Below are 24,589 nucleotides of genomic sequence, written 5' to 3'. Positions count from 1 at the left end.
TGTTTAAATACAAGGGCATTATCCCCCCACTTCTTTTGACTGATGTGTGATGATAAAGAAGGTAAACAAGTCCCATTGAGATTATTTTTCCACAGTTTTCGATGTGAAACTTAATCTGAATTTAAGGACAAAAGAAAAGGTTATAGCCCAAGTGACCTCCCATTCAGAGTTAAGACAATGAGCTGGTGATTCACTCAGGGGAATCATCAATGTTGCTCTGAGGCCTCCAGGTCGTGTTCCAGTAAGTTGAGGTATTGGAAACGGCTAAGTTTTACTGCACAGGACACCATCTTTTCAGGAAAAGTTTTGTGATCAGGAGCAGGAAGACAACTTCTAAATCGTACATGTTTTCTTCTGAACAGAGAAAGTTGGAGAAGAAATTACCAAAGGATGTTTTCACTTGATAAACCTCTTTGCTGCTGCCTGGGAGCCTGAACACTGACATATTGCTTCGGAGAAACGTGTGTCTCCACTGCCATTCAAAAGACGCAGCCACCTGGGGAGAAACCAAATCTAAAAGACAAGACAGGTGCGGCTGAACATGCACACTGTCTCAACGGAGCTCTGCAGTCAAAAGCGAGTGTGAAAACCTATGAGGGCCAGTCAAACACAGCTCAAAGAAGTCACACTGGCCCTGTGAACATGCCTTAGATTAATACAAGCAACAACCCCTTGTTTCGGTTCTAACAAAGCTTTAGTGGCTAGAAGTTCAAGGACACCTAGAGAAACCAAATGTGGTTGCTATGGATAAAGAAATGAAGGATGACTTATGTCCAAATGGAAGATGTTCCAATACCTGGACTTACAAAACAGAGTGAAAAAAATCTTAAAGGGACAAAACGCACAGATGAACTGTCCTTTGAAGCCCACATTTGAATACATGCACATATGAGATACAACGGCATGGAAACCAAACTCAAATCCTAACCTCTCATGTAATGGGTCTTTCATTGAAAAACCAAGCAGATTATCTCTGACTATTACATGGTTATCCAACATTTACTAAGCTTTTCCAGGGCGGAGGGAACCATGTCTGAAAGGTCGTGTAGACACTGAAGCAGAATTTCACTTATCCTTTCACCTCTGCAGAGATTTGGCAGTAAAATCAAGTGAGGTCAGATATGCTTCATTTGGCTTATGACTGCAGTGGTTCTGTCTAGTTGTCCATGGCAACATGGTCAAAGCGGCTGTGTGGAGGAGAGAGATACAGACAGACCAAGATCAGGTGTGCTCTTTCAAAAGACAAAACACAGACTGGAGTTCGATATTTCTAACAAAAAAATGACTCTGCTACAGAAATTAATCACCAACTTGTTAAGTTTTTGGAAGAAAACATTTGCAGTGAAATGTATTAAAGCTGTGTGCGAAGATTCTGGAAGGAAGACAAAACACCAATGATGAAAGCTGGTCTTGGGGGAAATATGCCTAAAGAAGAAACCAAAAGGCAGCAACTCACGAGCAGCTAAAGCAGATTCAACAGCCTGGGTCTGCCTACCCCACACCCTCAGTAAACTAAGGCCACACACTAATGAGGCATATACGCACTGAGGTAATATAAGACTGCACCCAACTAGGGCAACAGCTTGGGTTGCCCAAGAACCTGGTTCGGGTTTCTCCTTAAGATAGTAGAGAAAAACCCGAAGCAACTTTTTGGCCCACCCAATAGTAAAAGCGAAGAACAGAACAGCCTACAAACTATATTGGGAAAAAGCTCAGATTTGAGAGTCTAATACCCCAGGGGACCTAATATACATACAAATAGTGCTTAATTCCTACAGTAGATTTTACATTCTCTATGAAACTTACAGCATCAAATTGGGTGAAGAATGACTCGGGTTTCTTTTCTATATTCTCAGTGTCCACCTTCACATCCACCATGGGGTTGAGATTCTGTGCTCGCTCCAAAGAGGCTTCAGCCCTGTTGCGGCCAACAGACCCAGTACGGATCAGGAACTGGGCTCCAGGGTCTTCTGGAGATACCTGGGAAGGAATTTTTTTTTGAATATTTGAACTTGGCAGGAAATAACAAATGAACTTTTCCATTTTATTTTTTTAATTCCTTAATGAATTTGTTACAGCGTGGCTTGTTTTATGTTTTGGTTTTTTGGCTAAGAGTATGTGGGGTCTTAGTGTCTGGACCAAGGACTGAACTCCCTGCATTGGAAAGCAAAGTCATAACTACTGGACAGCCAGGGAAGTTCCCCTGAACTTTTCCATTTTAAAGAGTAACTAAAATATCTACCATCTAATTGTATTACGACTGTTTCTATAGAAATCTGTCCAACGCAGATTCCCTATACTCTTTCCTCCGGAGGCTTTAAAACAGACATTTAACTTTTTTTCTTTTTTAAACTGGGCACTGATGGTTAAAGAGCACCCCCTTGTGTTTATAATGAAAATTCACTCTAAACAAAAAAGTCCATGCTTTCTTAATTTTTAACTGCCAACAAAATTACATAATTATGAGCGCTAAGAATTGACCAAAAATACCTACCATGTGCCCAACTTGAAGCATTCATAGAAAAACATTAAGTAGCTTAAAAGATGCAGTCCCTGCCTACAAGTGGTTTCAAATCAACCGAATGCAAAAATCAGACACAATTAAGAACGCTGGAAACGATCTCTTAAATTCAATTAAAACTCAGAAAGGAGGTGAGATGAGCAGAGGCTGGAGCAGAGGGATAATTTCACTCGGAAGGCTGGACATCACCAGAAGAGAGCCTCAAAGACAGATAATATAATCCCCTGATAGCCACAAGTAGGATTAGATTCCACTGTTCAAAATGCATTTCTTCACACATCAAACGTCTAATTTAATCATTCATCTCCATGGATGACCTCACCACCTTCACCAAGACTGGGCTCAGTAGAGGAGATCCTGCTCTCCTGCCAACTATGCACAGCACACACTGTCCCTACGAGCCTTCCTCCAAGCACACAGCGCTGGTCTTCCTCCCGCTTCAGGCCAGCCATCTAACAGTACCTGTGACCCACCTGGGATCTCACAACACAGAGAGATTGTACATCATAGCGGTTTCTGGAATAATTCAGCTTGGATTCAAATCTGTGATTCAAATCCCGGCTCAAGGACTTAAATGTGTGATTTTGAGCAAATATGAAGAAATCCCATGTAAAATGGGGCTTCCCTGGTGGCTCAGAGATTAAAGCGTCTGCCTCCAATGCAGGAGACCCGGGTTCAATCTCTAGGTCGGGAAGATCCCCTGGAGAAGAAAATGGTAACCCACTCCAGGATTCTTGCCTGGAGAATCCCATGGACAGAGAAGCCTGAAAATGACGACCTTACTAGAAGCAATGCACTTACTCAACACTCTGCCCGGCTTACCTGGGTCATCTGGGCCTTGCTCCTTGGCCTCTCAGCTCCCAGCTCTCCTTCTCCCTCACCGGACACCCCAGTCTCTATATGGGCCCTCTTCAGTGCAGCTGTCTTCAGGATTCCATTCAGAATCACTCATATTTTCACTCTATGTAGCTCCATAAACCAACTCCATACCTTTTAGTATCTACCAAAGTCTACTGCTGTTTCTCAAATTGCTTTTACTGATACAGATGTCCTGATCCATTTGAGTCTTATGTTAAACTGTCCATTGGATATTTCCTGCTGTAGATCCCAGGGGCCAATCATATGTGATTCCTACATTTGTTGTCTTTGTTGATGAGCCCACCAGTCACGCATTCAGTCACCAGAGCCAGAAACCTGGTCTTCGTATCTTCGACATTTCCTTGACAGCAGCCACCAGGTGACAGGACTAAGCAGGCGGGCTCTGCCAGGAGTCGAGGCCTGGGTTCTGGTGTTCCCACTAACTACTGAGACCTTGGGTGGGCCATGCTTCACCTCCTTTCCTTCTGTTTTCTTATGTGTAAAATAGGGATGATAATCCCTGCATCTCAGAGTTGTTTTGAGGACTAAACGATACACTACACCTACCGCCCTAAGCACAGTGTCCAGCACCTCCAGTCCACGGCAGCGGCTGTGGTTACTCCTTGCTTCCCCATACAGAATCCATCCGCCCCTACCACCTAAGCACCTCTCACCTCTGGGTGCTTCTCGCCATCTCTATCATCACTGCCATTCCTCACTCTTTCCAACTCTCCTAAACTACTAAGGCAGCCTTCTAAGTAGTCTTCTGTCCCATGCCTTGTGCCATCCACAGTCTACACGATATCAGTGATCTACACAAGGCCCAAAGCTCAGGCCCGCCTTGCCCATCTGGAACTCTTCAATGACTCCGCGCCACCGAGAGAAGTAAGGAAAGGCTCATAGCGGAGTTTACCCGCAGGCCCTTCGTGACTTGGCCCTCACCTGCAATCTGCACCCTCACCCCCATCCCTTGGGCTTCACACTCTACAAATACCAAACTGCTTGTTATTTTTTATTTCTACCATGCTAATGGTAGAAATGTGCTAATGTCCCCTGCCTAAAACACAGCCCCTCTAACCTTGAAAAATCTCTACTTGTTTTTTAAGACTGAGTTTAGCACTCTGGGAATCCTTTCATGTCTCCCTGACACAACCTGAGTCAGGGAGCCTTCTCTGGTTTCTGGAAAAAACTGAGAATGGGAAACAAATCTTGTGCATCCCTCCCTTCCCCCTACCTCCCTGCACCACATGGCATGTGGGATCTTAGTTCCCAAACCAGGGCTGGAACCTGCACCCAGAGTCTTAACCACCAGACCACCAGGGAAGTCCCTCTTGTGGACTTTTCTATTGCCCCACCTAGAGTACTCCAAGGCAGCCAGCAGGTGTTCTTGGATGCTTGCTGATGTAACTGAAATGAAGAACTCTAAGGGGCGGGAATGAATATTTTCATTTTATAGATGTATAAACTAAGTCTCTGGGAGGTTAATGCCCTTGCCCAGCTTCAGAAGGTGGGACTTGAGCCCAAGTCTGCATGATTCCAAAGTTTTTGCATCATGCAGCACTGTCTCCCTGGGATGTCTGTTCGGTTCAGTTCAGTTCAGTCATTCAGTCGTGTCCGACTCTTTGCGACCCCATGAATCGCAGCACTCCAGGCCTCCCTGTCCAAAATCAACTCCCGGAGTTCACCCAGACTCACGTCCATCGAGTCAGTGATGCCATCCAGCCATCTCATCCTCTGGCGTCCCCTTCTCCTCCTGCCCCCAATCCCTCCCAGCATCAGAGTCTTTTCCAATGAGTCAACTCTTCGCATGAGGTGGCCAAAGTACTGGAGTTTCAGCTTCAGCATCATTCCCTCCAAAGAAATCCCAGGGCTGATCTCCTTCAGAATGGACTGGTTGGATCTCCTTGCAGTCCAAGGGACTCTCACGAGTCTTCTCCAACACCACAGTTCAAAAGCATCAATTCTTCAGTGCTCAGCCTTCTTCACAGTCCAACTCTCACATCCATACATGACCACAGGAAAAACCATAGCCTTGACTAGATGGACCTTTGTTGGCAAAGTAATGTCTCTGCTTTTCAATATGCTATCTAGGTTAGACATAACTTTCCTTCCAAGGAGTAAGTGTCTTTTAATTTCATGGCTGCAGTCACCATCTGCAGTGATTTTGGAGCCCAGAAAAATAAAGTCTGACAGTGTTTCCACTGTTTCCCCTTCTATTTCCCATGAAGTGATGGGACCGGATGCCATGATCTTCGTGTTCTGAATGTTGAGCTTTAAGCCAACTTTTCACTCTCCACTTTCACTTTCATCAAGAGGCTTTTTAGTTCCTCTTCACTTTCTGCCATAAGGGTGGTGTCATCTGCATATCTGAGGTTATTGATATTTCTCCCGGCAATCTTGATTCCAGCTTGTGTTTCTTCCAGTCCAGCGTTTCTCATGATGTACTCTGCACGTAAGTTAAATAAGCAGGGTGACAATATACAGCCTTGACGTATTCCTTTTCCTATTTGGAACCAGTCTGTTGTTCCATGTCCAGTTCTAACTGTTGCTTCCTGACCTGCATACAGATTTCTCAAGAGGCAGGTCATGTGGTCTGGTATTCCCATCTCTTTCAGAATTTCCCACAGATGTCTGTAGTCAGGGACAAAAGCTCAAGCAAACTGTAAAAGGCAGAACTACTGAGGAGTGCTCGTGAACTACGAAATTTATGAGATGGGCATCAGGCTGGGTAAGCTGACTGGGACCAGGTTACACGAAGGCAGTGCTTCTCAACCCTCCCTGACTTTTAGACTCACCTGGGGAACTTTTATTCTTAAATAACTACCCGAATATTCTACAGCACAGATGGGACTGAGAACCACGTGTTAGGCTTTTGAAAACAAGTCAGAGGAGCTGGGCCTTGCAGCGGAAGCCAAGCAGAAAGCGCCACCAGCGCTCGCACTGCAGATCTAAGGGGTGGCTCCAACACTGAGTGGCGTTCGTCCCCAGGCTGAGGCGGAGGCAGAAGCAGGCCACTCGCCCTCAGCGTTCTCTCCTGGTTCCCCATGCTCAGATCACACAACCAAATGAAGATGCTATCGGCCCACTGTTGTTTTGTTTTTCCACACCAAGGACCTCCAAGTTTTGGAACCATCCTTCCCTGGGTCTCCACTCTTACCCTCTCTTGCTGTTCAGTTGCTCAGACGTGTCCAACTCTCTGCGACCCCAGGGGACTGCAGCATGCCAGGCTTCCCTCTCCTTCGCTACTACCCTCTTTGTTGCTGCTGCTGCTGCTAAGTCGCTTCAGTTGTGTCCGACTCTGTGCGACCCCATAGACGGCAGCCCACCAGGCTCCCCCGTCCCTGGGATTCTCCAGGCAAGAACACTGGAGTGGGTTACCATTTCCTTCTCCAATGCATGAAAGTGAAAAGTCAAAGTGAAGTCGCTCAGTCGTGTCCAACTCTCAGCGACCCCATGGTCTGTAGCCCACCAGGCTCCTCTGTCACAAATTCTTCTTCTGGGTGAGGTGTTCCTGCCACTAGGGGGCACTATCGTGCCAATCACCCTTCAAGGGAGATGGTTACTCCACCTTACAGACAAGCAAGCTCAGTGAGGGGATGGGAGTCTCCACTGGCAGACCACGTAAGATATGGTGGCAGTGAATTCAAATCCGGCGTTGGCACTGTCAGTCTCCATGGCTACAGTGTCACTAATGCCAGCCCTCCTCTTTCACAGCCCCGAAGGGGCAAGCAGGAACACACGCCATCTCCATGTGTTTATACTGAGGGGTGGAGACCGTGAAGGACAGTGATCCGGCGACAGCGCATCTCACCTGCTCGTGATCCAGCATGGTCAGTCCTTTCACTCCAGCCAGGATGAGATTCTTGGCGATTTCAGCCCCGAGTCCCTTCATGCCGACAAGAAGCACCTGGGAGGCCCGAAGCCTACAAGGCAGACATTGTTAACAGGATGAGAGAGAACAGTGGAAGTACCATGAATCACTGAAGAACAAAACAAGACAAAGGGAAGTAACCTTGGTTTTCACTGAATGCACTTAAGCACCAAGACCTCAGATCTTGGAAAAGAGACAGGCTCCACTCTATCCTACAGAGAACAACTCATTCAACAACTGTTTATGGAGCACCTACAATGCCAGGCACCCCTCTAAAGTGTGGAAATTCAGCAGTGAAAAAACAGACACAATCCCTGCCCTCTCAGAGCTTGTATTTTGTAGAGACAGACAAAGAGAGACACATAACATGTCCAAAAGTGACGAAAATCAAGCGTGACGTGGATCAGTGATGGACGATGCTACTTTTGTCAGCCTGATCGTGAAGGCCATTCCACAGAGGTGCTGAGCAAAAATTAAAATGAAATGAAGGACAAGCACACAGGTAGTATTTGAGAGAAGAACGTGCCAGGTAAGAAAACAGCCAAGTCCGAGAGCCCTGAAGCAGAGGGGTGCGCGGCATGTTCCAGGAACAGGAAGGCAGAGAGAGCGGCTGAAGAGCAGACAGCAAAGGAAGAATGACGGATGAGGCTGCAGAGAGAAGCAGGGCCCACACCATGAAGGCTCTTACAAAGGCACCGTCAGGACGCTGGACTTTAAACAAGATGGAAAGTCATGGAGTGGGGCCGGGGGGGTGGGGGTGGGGGCGCAGTTAGAAGAGTGTCCGAGTTGAGAGAGGACGATGGCTTGGACTAGTGTGACAGCAGAAGAGAAGGGGCACTATTTAAGCTATCACACACAAGATGGCATGAAAGAGGGGACATCTGGGGAGTGTTTATATCATTCTAAGTCTGTAGGGTGACAGAAGAGGAAGCTTAAAAAGAAAGTAATCAGAGGCTGGGCTATATCCCAGGAAGTCTGGACTTAACTGTGAGGTCAGCAGAAAGCAGCAGAGGTCCACAATCCCTTATGTGAAATTCCTGAACCAAAAGTGTTTCAGAATCAGAATTTTTCCAGTTGGAAACAGGAAATGAAGAGTTTGCATCATGAAAAACCCCATCAGGGTCTTACAGGTCTTAGCACCTTGTAATCAAACCCATTAATATTTCTGCAGAAAATCTATGATTATTCACACTGACAAGGATGAGTAAGAACTAAGAACAGTCACACACAAATTCAGGGTCTGCTGGCCAATGAGTCTGCTCCTAATTTAGGAAATGAGTCCATTCTCATATAGTACCACTATAGGGAGAACATGCAGAAACTCTTTTCCAAAAATGGTTCTAATAATTATGGACACTTGCATGTCATCAGGCTAGAAATCTTGAATGGGAATGAGGGCTGATAAAATCAAGTCCTGCACTGATTCTTGATGCTAGCAGATTTGGGATTTCCTTCAGCGGTATGCTCAAAGGGTAAAATCAGAGGGAGGGAAAGAACACTGACAATATTTCCCTCAGAGACATATGTCTGGTTCCAGCTTGTTCACTACTGTTCTTCTACACTGCCCTGCCACTGCCAACCACCCCCTAGCAGAGAGGAGCCTTTCGTGCGACAATTCCACTTAACCAGAGTAACTGGGCAAAGGACTTATGACATACAAGCAAGATAAATAACAGAGATGCTAGCAATGAGGGGGGTCTCTTATTACAGGTTGACAGCATCACACCAGCAGCGGGAAGGAGGATAGAGGCTATGCGTCTTTCCAGAGGCACTCTGATCCCTCCAGAAACAGCACAGATAATAAACAAGCAATGTTTCCAAAGAGATATTGTGCACAGATCAAACTTTTTACATCAGACAGGCTGAGCAGCCATGCATTCAGCGGTACCTCCCAGGTCTCTGCTGTCACTATTCTTCATCTCCCTTCACCTGGCCCCGACACTGCTGTGCCTGGAATTCCAGGTTTCATGGTCCCTCTTAGTCTGAGTGATGGTCTTTTCTGGTTTGGCTGCTCCATTACCCCAAGGATATAGCTAGACCAGCCCCGCTTGCTTCTGAGAAACTGATGCCCCCAAACCCACTAACTTCTCAGGCTCTGTTCTCCTTGCCGTTCCTTTGGCAACAGGCAGGGCCCAGCACTAACGCCCTTCAGGAGTGAAGACTTGGGTTTGAATTCTGGCTCTGCCACTTCCTAACTGGTGACCCAGGCAAACTGAGCCATCTCTCTGAACCTCATTCCATTCATCTGTAAAATGGAGATACCCATTCTTACTTTATGTCATTAACTCTCCTCGAAGACCTGGTCAAATGTGTGCAAAACCACCTAATGTAGTAGGCCCAGCCAACTACCAGATGCTGAATAAAAGTTACCTGAACATCTCTTCAATCTCCACTGCCTTAATTACAAAAGGGCTCAGCGATCAATTTGATTCTGATTAAAAAAAAAAAATCTGACAGAGAAACAAAATTTAAGCTGACGTTTAAATCCATTCAGTCTTGGCTCTCTTCCATTTCCGCCACCTTATCTTCCACTACTACCAGCTTCCTTCCAACACACCTTCAGTTCCCCACCTGCAGACTTTAAATCGCAGCACTGCACCCGGCTGACACGCGCACCCTTGTCTTCCTCCCTTGGCCTCGACTAGCCTCTCCTGCAGACTTCAAACCCCGACTCAGACACCATTTCCTCAAGAAGTCCTTATCATAACCGACTCAGTGTTCTCTCTGAAGTCTTCAAGCGCCTGCTCCATATAAACACCTCTGACAGAAATCCCATGGAGCCCACGGCCTCTCCAGGATCCCTCCATCCTACAGAGCTCCTCGGACTCTGACTGCTCAGGAGGTTTTTTATTCAACTGCCAACAACATGGAATATCACGGTATGTTTTTAATCCTTAACCATTCTAGGGCCCTGAGAGGACTGCTTATTTCTGGCTCAATTAGATGAAAAGCACTTAAAATAGTACCTGGCACATAGTCAGCACTTAAAGAACGTCCACTCTCATTACTCACTCTAAGGCAGGAATTGCCTTCTGGGAATCAAGCCTACAGAAATACTGAGGTGGGCCAAAACCAGGCACACTGATGTTCGCGGCAGCATGGGCCACCACTCCACGGCCACCACCCTACCCTGGCCTCCGTTTCTCACCTGTAAAACCGCAACACCCTGATACCCAGCCTCCCTGCTCCCATCCCTGCCCCCTACAAGCCGCTGTCCCCACCTCAGGAAGAGAGAGCTCCGACACCAGATCATGCCACTCCCCTCTCAGTCCCTTCAACGGTTCCCAGGCAAGCTTGGTACCGTCAGCCCTGCCATCTCATCCTACTCTTGCCCTTGGTAATCGCCTACAGCCCGGCTGGCCGTCCTTGATCCTAGAAAGCGCCGCCACGTCGGCTCCCGCTGCCGGATTCTGGCATTAGCTGTTCTCTCTGCTTCTTCCCCTACCTCCAACATGACCTGTTCTTCAGGTCTCAGCTCAACTGTTTCCATCTTAAGAGAGGTCCATACTGGCCACCTCATCCAAAACAGGTCCACATCTGGAGTTATGCTATTTGTTCATGTGTTCACTGCTCATTCCTCCATTAGAGTGTAAGCGAGCTTCAGAAACCACAGTATCTCTAGCGTCTATGACTGTGCTTGGAAATATATTACACTGTTAATCCAGTAGCTGTTACAGATACAGCAAAAGAAATCCCAGCAGAATTACATAAACCTGGTAGATAGCAAAAAAATAAAAAAAACAACAAAGAATAGTTAACAGTCAGTGAACACTCACACTACCCGCCCACCACTGTTGTAAACTCTTCACGTGTATGATGTCATTTAACCCCCATGAGGATCTCATGAGCTGGTGCCTTGCTATCCCTACTCTGAAGCTGAGAAAACAGGGACTAAGAAGTGAACCAGCTTACACAGTGGTTACACAGCTAAAAGTAACTGACAGAACCAGCAGCAGAGAAGGGCAACAACAAGGCGGAGTGACTGGGATGGTGGGCTCAGAGGCCACGGCGCCCTGGTGTGCACCTGCTAGGAAAATCAACGTGAAAGTCATTCAGTCACGTCCAGCTCTTTGCGAGTCCATGGACTGTAGCCCGCCAGGCTCCTCTATCCATGGAATTCTCCAGGCCAGAATACTGGAGTGGGTAGCCATTCTCTTCTCCAGAGGATCTTCCCAACCCAGGGATCGAACCCAAGTCTCCCACATTGCAGGCGGATGCAGGCGGATTCTCTACCATCTGAGCCACCACGGAGGCCCAAGAATACTGGAGTGGATAGCCTATTCCTTCTCCAGAGGATCTTCTCGACCCAGGAATTGAACTGGGGTCTTCCGCATTGCAGGCGGATTTACCAGCTGAGCTACCAGGGAAGCCCTGTGAGGCAGTCATAAAACAGAATGAAATAACAGTAGTTAACACTTAGGAAACAGTTACTGAGGGACTTCCCTGGCAGTTCAGTGCTTAAGAATCCACACTTCCAATGCAGGGGGCATGCATAGGTTTGCCCTGGTCAGAGAACTAAGATCCCACATGCCTCGCCACGGCACAGCCAAAAAAACCACCCAAAAAACACAGTGTTTGAATGCCAAGCCGTGTTCTAAGCAACTTATGTGTATTAACTCTGCAAGGTTGGTAGTATTATTGAAGGAGGAAACAGAACAGGCTCCATCTTGAAAGCAGGACTCCATCTTGGGCTGGACTGTGGACTTTGAGCTTTATGCCCAGTATCTATGGAAACGACATACCAACTGGAAAACCAGACCCCTGGGATGGAAGAACCCCAGGGCTTGTATCTAGACTCTCCGTCTCCTAAAAGAATACCCTAATTATCTGCGCAACCAAACAGAATCATAAATTCTATTATGCTTATTGGAGTATGACCACAGGCCTATTGATAATTATCTACTGTTACCTACCTAGGCTTAAGGCATATGAATCATGGGTTAACTTTGATTGTATCTTTCTTTTCCTTTGTTCAGACTAGTTTCAGGGAATTTGGGGGTGGCTTTGGGCATGTACACTTAGGGTATATAAGGTTTTCACTAAAACTGGTCGGGGTCCTTGGCTAAGAGGAGACTCTGCCTTGGGCCCGCCGGAGTAATAAACTCCACTCCATTATCTGCATTGTCCTTCTGAGTGAGTTTGTTTCCCAGAACGCGAGGCTACAACATTATTAGTCTAATTTTACAGATAAAGGAAGCTGAGAGTGTCAGACAAAATAATGCAGCCCCGCTCTCGCCATGTCCATGCCCCTAATTCCTGGGGCCCATGAATAAATTACTTCAGGACAAAAGGAATTTTGCTGATGTGATCAAATTAAGCATTTGGGGGAGGGGCAGGGGTAATTATCCTGGATTTTCCAGGTGGGTCCAAATAATCACAAGGGTCCTATAGAGAAGGAGACAGAAGGGTCAGAGGTGCCGAAGTGATGACAAAAGCAAGGGCTTTGCTCAGAGAAGAGAGGCTTGAAGATGCTTTGGAGATGAAGGAAGGGGCCACAAGTCAAGGAATGCAGGTGGCTTCTAGACATTAGAAAAATCAAGTAAACAAATTCTTCCCAGAGCCTCCAGAGAGCACAGCCCTGCCTTGACTTTTATTTAGCCCAGGGAAACAGATTCCAAACTTCTGACCTCCAGAATTTGGGCTGCTGTAGGCCACTAAATTTGTGGTAATCGTTACAGCTGCCAAAAGGAAACTAACCCATTGAGGCACGGAGTTCTTAGGGACCTTGCTGAAGATAAAACAGCTACCCAACAGGCATTATTTTGTCTGCCACTCTCAGCTTCCTTTATCTGTAAAATGAGACTAATACTACCAACCTTGCAGAGTTAATATATATATTAAGTTGCTTAGGACAGTGCTTGGCATTCAAAAACTGTGTTTTTTGGGTGGTTTTTTTGGCCATGCCGCAGCGTGGGATGTAGGATCTTAGCAAAGCAGATATCAACTTGCACAATACTGCTCCAGAGTCTGCTCATTAAGTTACATGCCTCTCAGGACTTAGGCTCCATACTTCCAAAAGGTGCGGGTTCAATTCCTGGTCTGAGGGCTAAGATTCCATATGACTGGGGGCCAAAAAACCAAAACATAAAAGAGCAACAATATTGTAAGAAATTCAACAAAGACTTTAAAAACGGTCCACATAAGAAAATCTTTGGAAAAAATAAAGTTATATGCCTCTCTATAGCAAATAAATGTAAAGTCACATTATGACATATTGTGTACAGTCTATCAGTAACAATAATAGTAATTACTATCCACAGACGGCTCACAGGGTACAGGCACTGAGCTAGATATGTACATACAGTGCCTCACTGAAACCTTGATTATGGTTCACCATTTTTCTCTCTCAGAAAGCACACACACGCTAAATGTTGCATATAGTTTCTCTCCCTAAAAGGCAAGGTGGCTCCACGGGCCCCAGCATGGGCCATTATGTTTCCATAGGAAAGGATTCATGCCTACCCTGAGAAAGGAAAAAAACCGAGGTTCAGCAAACATGTCCAAGCTCTCACAGCTAACGGGTGTCCAGCACTGGGGATCCAAATTCAGTTTTAACCAGGATCTGTGCTCTTCTTTCCCTCTTTCAACGTCTCCCCCATGCTGCCTTGCATGTTGTTGCTCAGTCGTGTCTGACTCTGCGACCCCATGGACTGCAGCACGCCAGGCTTCCCTGTCCTCCACCATCTCCCGGAGCTTGCTCACACTTGTGTCCACTGAGTCGGCGATGCCACCCAACCAACTGGTCCTCTGTCATCCTCCTCTCCTTCTGCCTTCAATCTTTCCCAGCATCAGGGTCTTTTCCAATGAGGATAAAGTAGGTTCTACATAAGTATTTGTGGATTCACTCCCCTCTAACTTCTGCTATAGAAATACCTTTTAAATTTCTGGGAAGGAAGGAACCAATCTTTATACCATAATCTGAATTCACAAAACATACTGCAAAGTAAGTCAAGCCAATGAACTTCACTCATGATTAAAAATTCTGAGACTACCAAATTCACATTCAAACCACGTTTATTTAGAGTCTAATGCAAAAATCTTGTATAGGACTATTTCTAGTAGGGCAAACACAAAGTCCCCAAGGACAGGCAGAGCTTTAGCATATCTGAGGAACAGAAGGGCTCAAGGACCGTTAGCTTGAATGGAGCAAGCCAGGGAGATGCAGGCAAGGACGGACAGGCAGGGCAAAAAGGGCACCAGATTTAAAAGATCTGAGCACTCAGAAAATCACTGGGAAGGCTTTGAGAAGGAATGTTAAGATGTTTGTTTGTTTGTTTTTCATTTAAATCAGTTTGGCTACTAAGTGCAGGATGGATTATAAGGAGTCAAGAGTGGAACGGGGAGACCAAGGAGGAACTGTAGAGGTGATCTGAGATGATGGGTATAATGAGAAAAGGCAGGTGAGATAAACCTTGAAGCAGAGCCCTGAGGACTTCCCAGCAGACTGGATGAAGACAGAAAGGACAGAGATGAATAAAGAGCTCCTAGGTTTCTGGTCAGTGCAACCAGATAAATGATGGGACCACTTGGCAGATTTGACCATTTCCTGCTTCTAAAAATACTTCTCTTTTTCAATTAATAGTACAGTTGTTGTTTAGTTGCTAAGTCATATACAACTCTCTGTGATCCCATGCCTGGCTCCTCTGTCCATGGGACTTCCAGGCAAGAATACTGGAGTGGGTTGCCACGCCCTCCTCCAGGGGACCTTCCCGACCCAGCACTAGAACTCAAGTCTCCTGCATCTCCGGCATTGGCAGGTGGATTCTTACTGCTGAGACACCAGGCAAGACACACAGTACAGAACTTGTCATTTAAATCTATGATCCTGCTCAATCCAACTGCCTATTCATTATACTTACTCAAATGTCTTGTCAGAATCCAAGATACAATTTAAGACTGTTCCCCACCTCAATCTGCTTGGGCAAACCTGCTCCTCCCACAGTCTAGCTTGTCCTTCTGGAGGTTCCTGGCACCCACTGACACCTGCTGCATCTTATTTATCACAACCCATTTCCTACTTAGTTCCTTGTCTTTTGTGGCTGTAATTTATATTTGTCAAATAATGGTAGTTAGAATTCATTGAATGCTTTCTGTGCATGGACCCTATTCACGCTTCATCTCATTTCTCTTTTTTTTTTCTGCACTGTATAGCATGTAGGATCTTAGTTCCCCAACCAGGGACTGAACCCAGGTCCTTCGCAGTGAAAGCCAGGAGTCCTAACCACTGGCCCGCCAGGGAAGTCCTATCTTTCTCAAAAATCTTATAACGTAGATTCTGTTGTTTTCATTTGATACATGGGAAAACTGAAGCACAGAGAAGTAAATGTATTCAAGGTTAGGTAACTAAGAAGTTCTGGATTCAAACTCAACTATTAGCTACTAGAAAATGGATCCTTATATGAAACCACCAGGACTGGCCTCCAGTACAGGCTCAGTCACTTTCATGACAACTAGGTGCCCATGGATCCAAATGAAGTGCTGTCTCAACAGCAGCTGTGTAGGATAATGAGTGTTTCCAAACAGCGAAGTTTTTGGGAGTCCCAATCCTGTAAGGTTAAAACTCCAACGTTGAGTCCTTAAAGATTTAGTCACACTCACCCCTCCTTTGTGTACATGTGGGACCTAAGGCCAAGGAACTGTGTGACGCACCCAAGGCCAGAGAGCCAGTGAGCACAGCCAGGAACTGAACCCAGGTTTCCGGACTTCCCAGGTCTTTGCAGCGTACAACCGTTCCATCCACTCAACAAAGCACTGGGAATTTCACAGCAACCAGTCAAAACCCACATCTCAATTATCGGACATTTCAAAGCGCCTACCCTCACAGAGCTTATCTTCTACTTCTCTCTTCCCAGGCACCTTCCTTCCTCACTCTGAGACAGGGGATAAATGGGCCTCTGGTGCGAAATGCAATGCAAAACTACTGAAGCACATGGTCTGAGAACGACCAGGGCTGCCAGCTTCAAAGCTCTCCTTTATGTTACCTTAATTGAAAGAATGAGCCCCCCCCAGGGTGGCAAATGAGCTATCATGGAAACCGGCAGTGAACCTGAAGTTACCAGCGTAGATAGAAGTCCCACTTCTATTTACTTGCTGCGTGACCTTGGGAGAGCTGGCTCCCTTCCCTGAACCTCAACCACAACATGGGCTGGGGCCACACCAAGAGCTGCAAACTCACATGCTTAGGGCCGGGCAGTTCCATCAGTGATTGAAGCAGAGCTGATGGAGACGATGGTCACATAAGCTCTCTGTAAGACAGGCAGCCTCCACTTTGATCCAACCGATGTAGGGATGGATGTCTGACCTTACTGTTTGTCTACCTTAACTACTTTTCAAGACATAAATCAGAAACTGTGACATCCCCTTATGTGGGGAGCATGGGGAGTAGTTGGGAGACAGAGACATTTTCCCAACTTCTCATTAAAAAATTCCAACATACAGAAAAATAGAAAGCAGAGTTAATATTTTGCCCTTTTGGCTTTACCCATGTGCTGACAAGGCAGCACTTCACACCTTTACCTTGCAGCTCCAAAAATATGATGTTCTCCTTCATAACCACACTACTATCACATCTAGAAAATAATTCCCCAAATCGTCTAACAGGACTGAATACTCAAATTTCCCTATTGTCTAAAAGATATTTTTTTAGAGAAGTTTTCTTTTTGAACCAGGATCCAATTAGAATCACACCTTGCATTTGGCTCCACCACTTTACTCTCTTAATTGAGAACAGTCCAACTGCTTGCTTTTTCCATGACACTGACTTCTGGAAGAGAACCAGGGCAGCTGTCTTGTAAAATATTCCACATGCTGGACATCTCATCACTACCTCAATAGTGTCCTTTAACCTGTTCCCCTGTTCTCTAAAAACATGATTAGGGTAAAAGATATTTGGTAGGAAAACATCAAAGATGATGCATTGAGGTTCTTATATCACCACATCAGAAAATACATTATTACATACTTCTAAGTGAGGGCGATTTTATTCTTTCCATGCTCAAACTGTCCCAAATTTAGCCAATTCTTTTAGAATTTTTAATGCTGGCAACTAATGTCAAAAAAATTAAAACACTGTATGAGAGATACACCCCAGTTTTTAACCTCCAGACTGTATGAGTTCCCCTGAAGGCCATTTTTATTATGATTTCTCTCCCTTACAGTTCTCTGACAACCCTGGTTCAACATGACAGAGTCAGAGGCAAACCTGTAGCCAGAATGCAGTTGTCGATTCCCAAGCTGCTTTCTATTTCACGAAGTTGCTCCAGTCTCCGAAGCTCTCCTACCCCACCTGGAGTTCCCTTAGACACGAATCAGTTTGCTTTGTGGTGCTTCCTGCCTTTCTGAACAGAGGAGGAAACCACTGCCTTCCTTCTCCAAAAAGCTGCTATGAGACTCAAGAGCATTTTATCAACTCTGTAAGACTGTCTACAAATCTATAGCTCTCAAACGATAGGTAACCTCTTCCTTCCCCCAAGACCCTCAGCCAACCCTTTTCAGGTTCTCCACTGAGCTCAGTACATCTACATTTCCTCAGAATAACTCCAACCTCCCAAGAATTCCTTACCCTGACTCTGATTTGCCCCTTAGGTCTTCTCTCCCTCAAGAGCCCCCATCCATCCTTTATTGCTCCTCAGATAAATCACTGGTTCCTAAGCCTCTGACAGCTCCCTTTAATCCTCACCGACACTACACCACTTCAAATAAGACCTACCTGCTGCTCCTATACCCTTGGATCAACCCTTCCAGAACATCTAGGATTCGCGTCCCAATTCTTTAGGACCACCTAACACTTCAATCCTTCCATCAGGAGACCCTAAGTTCAATCCACCCCACCTATGTCTTCAGGCCCATTCTCATTATTTAATTATCAGTCGATTACTTCAGGTGCCTCCAACCCTCAGACCAATGCTTACTAATACCTCATGATGTTCCTTCCTCCACAATCACAGAAGATTCCAGAATGAGCCTTAAGTAACCCCCACCTCACCCCCCCACACACACACACTCTCACCCAAAAATTCTACAAGCTCTCACCCCTCAAACTAAATTCTCGTGACCTGCCTGCCTCCCCGATCCTTCAATCAAGTAATTCTCCACTTTGTACTCCCTCACATCACATAATCACTCCCCATCACCCAGACCTCATCACTGAACTCAACCACTTTCATATTGCTACTTACATGTCTAGTAAACAGTTAAAACTTAAGTCCAAAAGCGAACTCCTGATTCTTCCCACCACACCTCCAGTTTTCCCACCTCACTCAGTAAAGGCACTTCCATCTTTCCACTTGCTTAGGCCCAAAACCTTGGAGGCATCCTTGAGTTCTGCGTTTCACACCCCACACATTGAATCCTTTAGCAAAGCCTGTTCTCTCTACCTTCAAATTGTAATTTGACCCCTTCTCTAGAGTTCCAAGCCGTCACTACTTCCATCTCAAGAGGATTATCGCAGCTACTTCTTAAACAGAATCCTTCTTCCCACTTCTGCACACTTGAACAGAGAAGAGTGATCCTTTTTGAACACAAAGCAGATCGTGTTACTCCTCTGCTCAAAACTCTCCAACAGGTTCCTCAGCACTTAGTATTAAAAAGCTTCCCCTGATTTGGTTCCAGCCACTTCTTTTGCTCTGTTTTGCCAAGCATGCCCTGGCCTCCAGGAATTTTGCTGTTATCTGCGTTTGGAAGGTCCTTCGAGATGACCACACGGCTCTTTGGCTCTTTCCTTGCACACAGAACCGAGGCTCAGTGTTACCTCTCAGATAACTCCCCTGGCCACCCTATCAAAGCAGCTCTCCCACTAACACAACACTGTAAAGCAACTATACTCCAGTAAAACAACAAACAAACAAAAACAACAACAGGGTTTCCCTGGTGGCTCAGTGGTGGAGAACCCGTCTACCAATGAAGGATTAGATCCCTGATCCGGGGAAGATTCTACATGCCACGGAGCAACTGGGCCTGTGTGCCACAACTAAGCCCTCGCTCTAGAGCCCAGGAGACACAACTACTGAAGCCTGAGAACCCTAGAGCCCCCGCTCTGCAACAAAAGTCGCCACAATGAGAAGCCCACAGAGCAAGGAAGACCCAGCACAGCCAAAAATAAATAAATTTTTAAAATAGCTCTTCCACCTCACCATCCTCTGTTGACCCTCTTTTCCTGCTTTATTTTTTCTCCCTGACTCTTGCATTGCCCAATATTTTTCTATTTCTTTAGGTTTACTGCCTTCCCCACAAGAATGTAGTCTCCATCGTTCATTGACACCCGCTCAGTGCCTACACCGGTGTCTGTGGTAGGTGCTCAATAAATATCTGATCAAATCCATCACCTCTTCATCCCCTCCGAAAATTACTCGCCCAACACGAAGGCATGCCCAATCCTGTCCTCTCTGGAGGCATCCCCAGATCTACACATAAGCAGCCTCTTTGGGTACCTCCAGCGCCCCGAGACCCTCCGAGCCTCTCGGGATGCCCATTTGAAATAAAGTGCTCCAAAATTCCTCAAAAAAACAAAAAAAAGAAAAGAAAAAAGTCCTCATTCTTTCAGGCTGGCCCACCACTTAAGAGGCCACAAGAATGAATGCAAGTTCGCATCTGTTTGGCTCGCCAGTCTCCCCCAGCGTCCAGCCGAGACGAGGTTCCTGTTACCTATGAATGAATCAACTATGCCCCCCCACTTCACCGTTTCCAGGCATTCCTCACCTCTCCTAGTCCCTAAGCCCGCAACCCCGATCCAAACCCCACCATGACTCCCTTCGGGCGTCGAGTCCCTGAACCTCCCCTTCGAGAGGCCGCCAACCCCTCGGAACAACCCTCCCACCACCTGGGACGTCCCTGCTTCCCAAACCTTCTGAGGAAGCAGACCAAATCTACCCCCTCCAGTCCTCTCAGTAGGGCGCCCACGCCTGACACGATTCCCGCCTCCTCTTTTCAAATTAAACCGTCCGGCTCCCCGAAGGCCGCCAACGCCTCAGGCAAGACGCCCCCTGCAGATCCTCAACCCCCCCCCCCCAACCCCCACAAGCCGCACCAGCCCTGACCGTTTCTGGGCCTCCAATCCCCAAAGACGGATCTGCCGGTCATACTGCGCCGCCTCCTCCTCGCTGATACCGCCGCCCGCCTCCTCCTTCTCCACCATGGCGCCGGCTCTAGCTGCCTGAGCTCTGGTCCCGCTCCCGGCAACCGCCAGCCGGCCCCACTCGCCGCCAACCGCCGCCGGCTGCGCGCCCGGGAGGCGTCTGCGCCTGCGCCACGGACTGCGCCTGCGCAGTACCGCCTCCAGGCGCCCCACCCCCACCCCCGCCCCGCCCCTGGAGTCGAAACCACGTGGACCTCCTTAGCCTCCAAGGCGGGCGGGAAACAGCCAGTCACGTGACGGAGTCTGTGGCCAATCCTGGCCAAAAATCCCCGCGGCTTCTAGCCCCACGGGACTACCCAGCTGGTTGTTTGTAAAGGAAAGGAAAGTGAAGTTGCTCGATCATGTCCGACTCTTTGCGACCCCATGGGCCGTAGCATACCAGGCTCCTCCGTCCCTGGGATTTTACAGGCAAGGGTACAGCAGTGGGATGCCATTTCCTTCTCCAGAGGATCTTCCCGACCCGGGGATCGAACCGGGGTCTCCCACATTGCAGGCAGACGCTTTACCGTCTGAGCCACCAGGGAAGCCAGGTGGTGGTTTGTCGTCGCTTAGTCGTGTCTGACTCTTTGTGACCCCATGGAATGTAGCCTACCAGGCTTCTCTGTCCATGGGATTTTCCAGGCAAGAGTACTGGAGTGGGTTGCCATTTTAATTCAGCAAATATAATGAAATCTGCTGAATCCTGGCAACGCGGGCATTGTGAAATAGAGCGGCGAGTAAAATAGACAAAGCCCTGCCCTCATGGAGCTTACATTACACTGAGGAGAGCCCAAAGGGGGGAAGGGGGAGGGGAAGTCAGGCCCTCAGTAAATGTTTTGGAGAAAAGTAAAACAGGATATGGGACTAGAGGATGACAGGAGTGGCCAGAGGAGGTCTCTCAGAAAAGGTGACATTGAGCAGAGACCTGAAGGAGCTGCAATAACAAGCTATGTAGATGGAGTATTTCTTTGGGGTGGTGGGGCCAGCAGGTGCAAAAGCCCTGAAGCTGGCACATGTGACATATTTGAGGAGCTATGGAGAGGGAAGGGCAGATGGAGCAGAGTGAGAGGGTGGCAAATGGCACAAGATTAAATCATAAAATGAAGCAGGTGGGAAATCACTAGGACCTTTTTTGTTGTTTGGTCACCAAGTTGTGGGGCTTCCCTCGGAGCTCAGTCGGTAAAGAATCTGCCTGCAATGCAGGAGACCGGGGTTCAATTCCTGGGTTGGGAAGATCCCCTGGAAAAGGAAATGGCAACCCACTCCAGTATTCTTGCCTAGAGAATTACATGGACAGAGAAGCCTGGTAGGTTGCAGTCCATGGGGTTGCAAGAGTGGGACACGACTTAGCAACTAAACCTCCACCACCACTAAGTTGTGTCTGACTCTTTGCAACCCCAAGGAATGTAACCTACTAGTCTCCTCTGTCCGTGGAATTTTCCAGTCAAGAATGCTGAAGTGGGTTGCCGTTTCCTTCTCCAGGGTATCTTCCCAACCCCAGGACTGAACCTATGTGTCATGCATTGGCAGGCTGATCCTTTAGCACTGAGCCACCTGGAAAGCCCCATGTAGGACCTTATAGGCTAGTAATAGCTAATGTGTACTTAGGCAAAGTGCCTTTTTATTGCTCATTCTACAAATATTTATTAATAAACAGTCAACCACCAATCTTTGTGCTAGGGATAGAACAGTGAAAAAGAAAAAACAGTATCTGCCCTCTCATGGAGCTTAAATGGGCTTTACATGGATTATTTCTCTAACCCTTGAAGAGTAGATACATTGTTTAATATTCCCATTTCATAGCTGAGTAGTATGAGATCCAGCAAAGATACGTATTAGTGGCCCAAACAAAGTCTTAATATCTTAGGAGTAGTGAAGCTAGGATTCAAACCCAGGCTCACATGCTTCCTCAGGAAGGTACACTTCGGGTGGTACATTAAGCTCTTACTATGTTCTCTGACCTAGTGGTAAAGAACCTGCCTGCCAATGCAGGAGACATAGGAAACATGGGATCAATCCCTGGGTCGGGAAAATCCCTTGGAGGAGGGCATTTTCCTCCATGGCAACCCACTCCAGTATTATTGCCTGGAGAATCCCATGGACAGAGGAGCCTGGCGGGGCTACTGTCCGCTGGGTCTCAAAGAATCAGACAACTGAAGCAACCTAGCATGTAGTCACGTGCATGCACATGTTCTATGACCTTGCCCAGTGAGGTGCATTCTCAATGAACCTCAGAGATAGATATTTCTTCCCCTTTTGCCATATGACTCTGGGATTCAGAAAAGGGTAGCAATACCTACTGTGTTGGTTATGGTTATAGAACAAATTATATTTAAGGACTTAACAACAACAATAGATACTTGTTATCTCTTAGAGTTTCTGTGAATCAGTAATTCAGGAGCAGTTTGGCAGGGTAGTTCTGGCTCCCTTTTTCATAGGGACGAAGTCAGATGGCAGCTGGGGCTACAACTTTCTGATGGCTTGGGGTGGGAGGAGGAGATCTTGTTCCAAAATGACTCACTCATGTGGCTGGCGAGTTGATGTTGGCTGATGGCTGGGGACCTCAATTCCTCTCCCTCTGGGACTATCCACCAGCCTGCTAGAGTATCTTCACTCTAGAGTGACATACCGACTGGCATACCCCAGAGCAAGTGATCCTCAGAGCCGCTTTCAAAGTCACACGTTCTCACCAGTATGCTATTGGCCACGTACTGGCCAGCTCTGTTCATTGCGGGAGGGGATTATACAAGGGTGTGAATACTAGAGGGCAAAGATCATTTGGGGACCATCCTGGAGGCACGTTACTCCACTGACTACACATCTTGCCCTGTGAAAATACGGTGAACAAAGCAAACACCTGCCCTGTGTGGTGCTGACACTCTAGTAGGGAGGACAGACAGTACTTCATCAAAGGCATTCACTAATGCAACTTCTCAACAACTATTTACCAAATTCCAACTATGTATTCAACTTTGGGCCAGGCCCTGGGGATACAATCATGATAAACTTGGACACATTCCAGGGAACACCAGTGGTTAGGACTCTGCGCTTGCTGTCTGGGGAACTAAGATCCCACAAGCCTTATGGTACGGCAAAAAAAATTTAAAAATTTAGGGCTTCCCTGGTGGCTCACTTGTAAAGAATCCACCTGCCAATGCAGGGGACACGGGTTCGAGCCTTGATCTGGGAAGATCCTATATGCGTCGAAGCGACTAAGCCCGTTCACCACAACTACTGAGCCTGTGCTCTAGAGCCTGAGAGCTGCAACTGCTGAAGCCTCGCACCCTAGAGCCAGTGCGCTGCAGCAAGATAAGCCACTGCGATGAGAAGCCCACTCTCTGTAGCTACAGAGTGACCCCGGCTCACTGCAACTAAAGAAAAACCCTCATAGGAACAAAGACCCAGCACAGCCAAAAACAATTAAATATATTTTTTAATTAAAAAAAAAGAAATAGAACTTTGAGAAAGAGAAAAGAAGAGGGAGATATGACAGTATCTGACTTAACGTAGGAGTCAGGAAAAAATATTTTGAGAGTGTAAACTTTCAGCTGAGATTTGCAGTCGATAAAGATTGAAACTACCAAACCAGCGAAAGAACCCCAAGCTGAGAGCATGGCTTCCCCTGCCAAGACCCAGAGTCTGAGTTAATTCTCTTTGTCTGACTCCTTGAGAGTCTCTCCTTGGCCCTCACCACCGCCTCTCCCTCCCAGACTTTCTGTGGGAGGGATAAAAAAATGTCCTCAACTCCTTTGATATTCTTCATTTGTATTGGGAGGGAGGGAAGGAATCTAGATCTCCTGTCCTTGAATCTGTGTTCTACAGCTGCTTGATTAATAATATGTGATAGGAGTGAATGCTAGGCCAATGTTTGGGTCCAGCCCTTGAGAAATGGGCAGCCTCCCTTCGAAAAAGCAAAACTTTGAATTATCATAGGACCCAGCAATTTCCATTTGCAAATATCTCAAACGGATATTTGTATGCCTATCGTTATGACAATTATTCACAAAAGCCGAATGTGAAACAACCCAATCCACCCATCAAGTGATGAGTGGATAAACAAAATGTGGTAAAACAATACAATGAAAAAATATTCACCTATAAAAAGGATGAAGCACTGATACAGGCCATAACTTGGATGAACCTTGAGGATATTATGTTAAGTGAAAGAACTCAGGTACAAAAGGTGATGAAAGAAGAACTAGGCAGTGGTGGTGGTTGTGTGACACTT

The 24,589-nt window shown here is 46.8% G+C and overlaps 1 protein-coding gene across 3 annotated transcripts in view; it reads right to left on the bottom strand.

Moving 5' to 3' along the window:
• Positions 1-20,493, bottom strand: part of SAE1 (SUMO1 activating enzyme subunit 1) — a 61,929-nt gene extending 41,436 nt beyond the window's left edge. For 2 of the 3 annotated variants that reach the window (XM_044930784.1, XM_025269388.2), the window contains exons 1-3: positions 20,285-20,493; positions 7,191-7,302; positions 1,807-1,980 (exon numbers count right to left, since the gene is read on the bottom strand). In XM_044930784.1, the coding sequence (XP_044786719.1) occupies positions 1,807-1,980; positions 7,191-7,302; positions 20,285-20,382 (384 nt within the window). In that variant the 5' untranslated portion in view covers positions 20,383-20,493. The remainder of the gene's footprint in view (positions 1-1,806; positions 1,981-7,190; positions 7,303-20,284) is intronic. The other variant, XM_025269387.2, reaches the window with a different exon arrangement.
• Between the last annotated feature and the right edge of the window lie 4,096 nt (positions 20,494-24,589).

Source organism: Bubalus bubalis, chromosome 18, assembly GCF_019923935.1.
Source record: "Bubalus bubalis isolate 160015118507 breed Murrah chromosome 18, NDDB_SH_1, whole genome shotgun sequence".
Taxonomy (NCBI): domain Eukaryota; kingdom Metazoa; phylum Chordata; class Mammalia; order Artiodactyla; family Bovidae; genus Bubalus; species Bubalus bubalis.
This window is presented reverse-complemented; position numbering and strand designations above follow the sequence as displayed.